Below are 2,335 nucleotides of genomic sequence, written 5' to 3'. Positions count from 1 at the left end.
TGCCGCCATGAGGACCTCAGTGTGAAAACCCTCTTCTCAGACCAACCAGAGAGCAGAAAAGAGGCAGCCCTCCACCCCAAAGTCTCTTGCCTCAGATCTTGCTAATTTGTGTAGGAAAGTGTATTCACAGAATTCTAGAAGTCATGGGATTCCCAAACTGAGAGTACACTCAATTGAGTCTGCTTATTCACATTCATGTAGGTCTCTCTTCTCATTGAGAAACAAGAATAAGAAGAGAGAGAGAGGCAGGAGTGTTTTTTGACAGGTAAGTATAAACACGGACCAAAGCGGGTATCACTGTAGCGCAGTAGGCTAAGCTTCCACCTGCAGAGCTGACATCCCATAAGGGCTCTGATTTGAGTCCCAGCTGCTCCTCTTCCAATCCAGCTCTCTGCTTATGGCCTAGGAAAGCAGTGGAAGGTGGCCCAAGTGCATGGGCCCCTGTACCCGCATGGGCGTCCTGGAGGAAGCTCCTGGCTCCTGGCTCCTGGCTCTGAATCAGTTCAGCTCTGACCATTTTGGCCTTTTAGGGGAGTGAAGCAGCAGATAGACCTTTCTCTCTGTCTCTGTCTCTCTCCATCTGTAACTCTCTCAAATAAATAATATCTTTTTTTAAAAATGCACCAAAGAAATAGGAAGTCACTGTGAATTGCATTCAGAGCTTTATTCTTGCCAAAGTTTGAAGGTTGCGCAATCTCTGGCAGGCTGCCTTGGTGAAGAAGCAAAGTACGGAGAGAAGCGGTGAGGTCCTATGTTGCTAGGAATGACAAGGAAGGGGCCAGAGGCAGGTGAGTGTTCCAAAAGGCATAGCAGGGTAGCAAATCTTGGAGCAGGGCTCTCCTTCTGTGTTTAACAGCAACAGTCATCTCCATGGTCACAGCATGCAGGACCTCGGGACCTCATGGGGATAATTCCCAAACAGCAGCACCCAGAGCCACAGCCCCCAGAGCTGCAGCACCCAGAGCTGCAGCACCCAGAGCTTCCACACCCAGAGCTGCAGCATCCGGAATCCTCGCAGCAGCCAGATGATCCTGTGTTGCAGCTCTGAGGTTTCTGGACCCAGCGTCTCAGGGGACTCACCCCGAAGGTCCGAGGAGCCAGACAGCAGTAGCTGGTGGAACAGGGTGCAGAGCATGGGTCAGGGGCACAGCCCTGGGAGGCTGAGCCACCTGCAGGAGCTTGAACGTAGTAGCTCTGGCGAGTAGTAGGGTACTGGATGTAATACGTCTGCGTCTGGCAGGGAACTGGGCACTTCACGTACGTCTGACAAGGAGGCGGGCACTTCACATAGGTCGTCTGGCATGGGGCCGGGCACTTCACACAGGTTGTCTGGCATGGAGCTGGGCACTTCACATAGGTCTGGCAGGGAGCTGGACATTTCACATATGTTTTAGGCTGGCAAGGAGCCAGACACTGCACGTAGGTTTGAGTCTGGCATGGAACTTGGCACTTCACGTATGTTTGAGCTGGGACTGGAGCTGGACATTTCACAAAGGTTTGAGCTGGACCCAGAGTGAGTCCCGCAGCAGGGCCTGCAGCAGGGCCTGGGCCAGAGCCCCCAGCAGGGCCCGTCACATAAACGGTTTGGGTCTGGCAGGGAGTTGGGCATTTCACAGAAGCGCCGTTGGTCCCTTGCAAAACTCCCGATCCTGACCCTTTCACACATGATGGAGGGAACTGTGGCTGCTTCTGCTGGTCACACATCTTGCTGTGGCTTTGAAAGTTCTGCAAAACAAAACCGATTCATCAGAACAGTGAGACTGGGAAGGTTTCCGGGGATACCTGCAGCATCCCTTGGGGATAGAACCATCTATAAGTACTGATATTTTTGAGACACAGACAGGCAGAGGCTGTATGCTTGGAAGAGGGATGGACTCAGGGTCAGGAAACTCAGGCCTTCGCCTGACCATGTGATGCGGCCAAGCCACTGCTCAGCTCTCTCATCAGTGCCCACAAAGGGAAATGAAGGGATTGAAAGAACGATGCAATCCTACCCAACTTTCCACGCTTCCTCTCTATTCTTTTCAGTGTCTGCATTGTGAATTATCCTTAGGAAATTTCAGTTCCCCAGCTGATTTCCCTTCTGCCACCAGTCCCATCCAGGGTGGTTTTCCTTGTTTCTCCTGCCTCACCAGGGAGTACCCAGTTTGTCAATGGGCCCTTACCCAACAGAAGTCTCGAACTGAACCTTACAAGGAGCAAAGAACAAGACCAAGTTGGATAAATTTCACCATTTGCTCTTTGGATCAGCTCAACCATCACTGCACCTAATCAGCACATGAACCCAAGAGAAGACGGCACAAGTGCACTTGGAAAAAGGGTGGGGAAGCCCGTT

The 2,335-nt window shown here is 51.9% G+C and overlaps 1 protein-coding gene across 2 annotated transcripts; it reads right to left on the bottom strand.

Moving 5' to 3' along the window:
• Window positions 1-849: 849 nt before the first annotated feature.
• On the bottom strand, window positions 850-1,704 carry KPLCE (KPRP N-terminal and LCE C-terminal like protein). Of its 2 annotated transcripts, XM_062193602.1 has the most exons (2): window positions 1,557-1,704; window positions 850-1,472 (listed from the first exon to the last, which is right to left on the bottom strand). In XM_062193602.1, the coding sequence occupies exons 1-2, from the start codon at window positions 1,702-1,704 to the stop codon at window positions 850-852; spliced, it is 771 nt and encodes a 256-aa protein (XP_062049586.1). The 2 variants fall into 2 exon arrangements, with proteins under 2 accessions (XP_062049586.1, XP_062049585.1); XM_062193601.1 differs by having other exon boundaries at window positions 850-1,704.
• Window positions 1,705-2,335: the final 631 nt, after the last annotated feature.

This window comes from Lepus europaeus, chromosome 5 (assembly GCF_033115175.1).
Source record: "Lepus europaeus isolate LE1 chromosome 5, mLepTim1.pri, whole genome shotgun sequence".
Lineage (NCBI taxonomy): Eukaryota > Metazoa > Chordata > Mammalia > Lagomorpha > Leporidae > Lepus > Lepus europaeus.
Note: the sequence above shows the minus strand (reverse complement) of the source record. Positions and strands in the feature narration are given on the sequence as shown.

Excerpts from the sequence above, each read along its gene's own strand:
- KPLCE (XM_062193601.1), bottom strand. The coding sequence starts at position 1,704 with ATGTGTGACCAGCAGAAGCAGCCACAGTTCCCTCCATCATGTGTGAAA.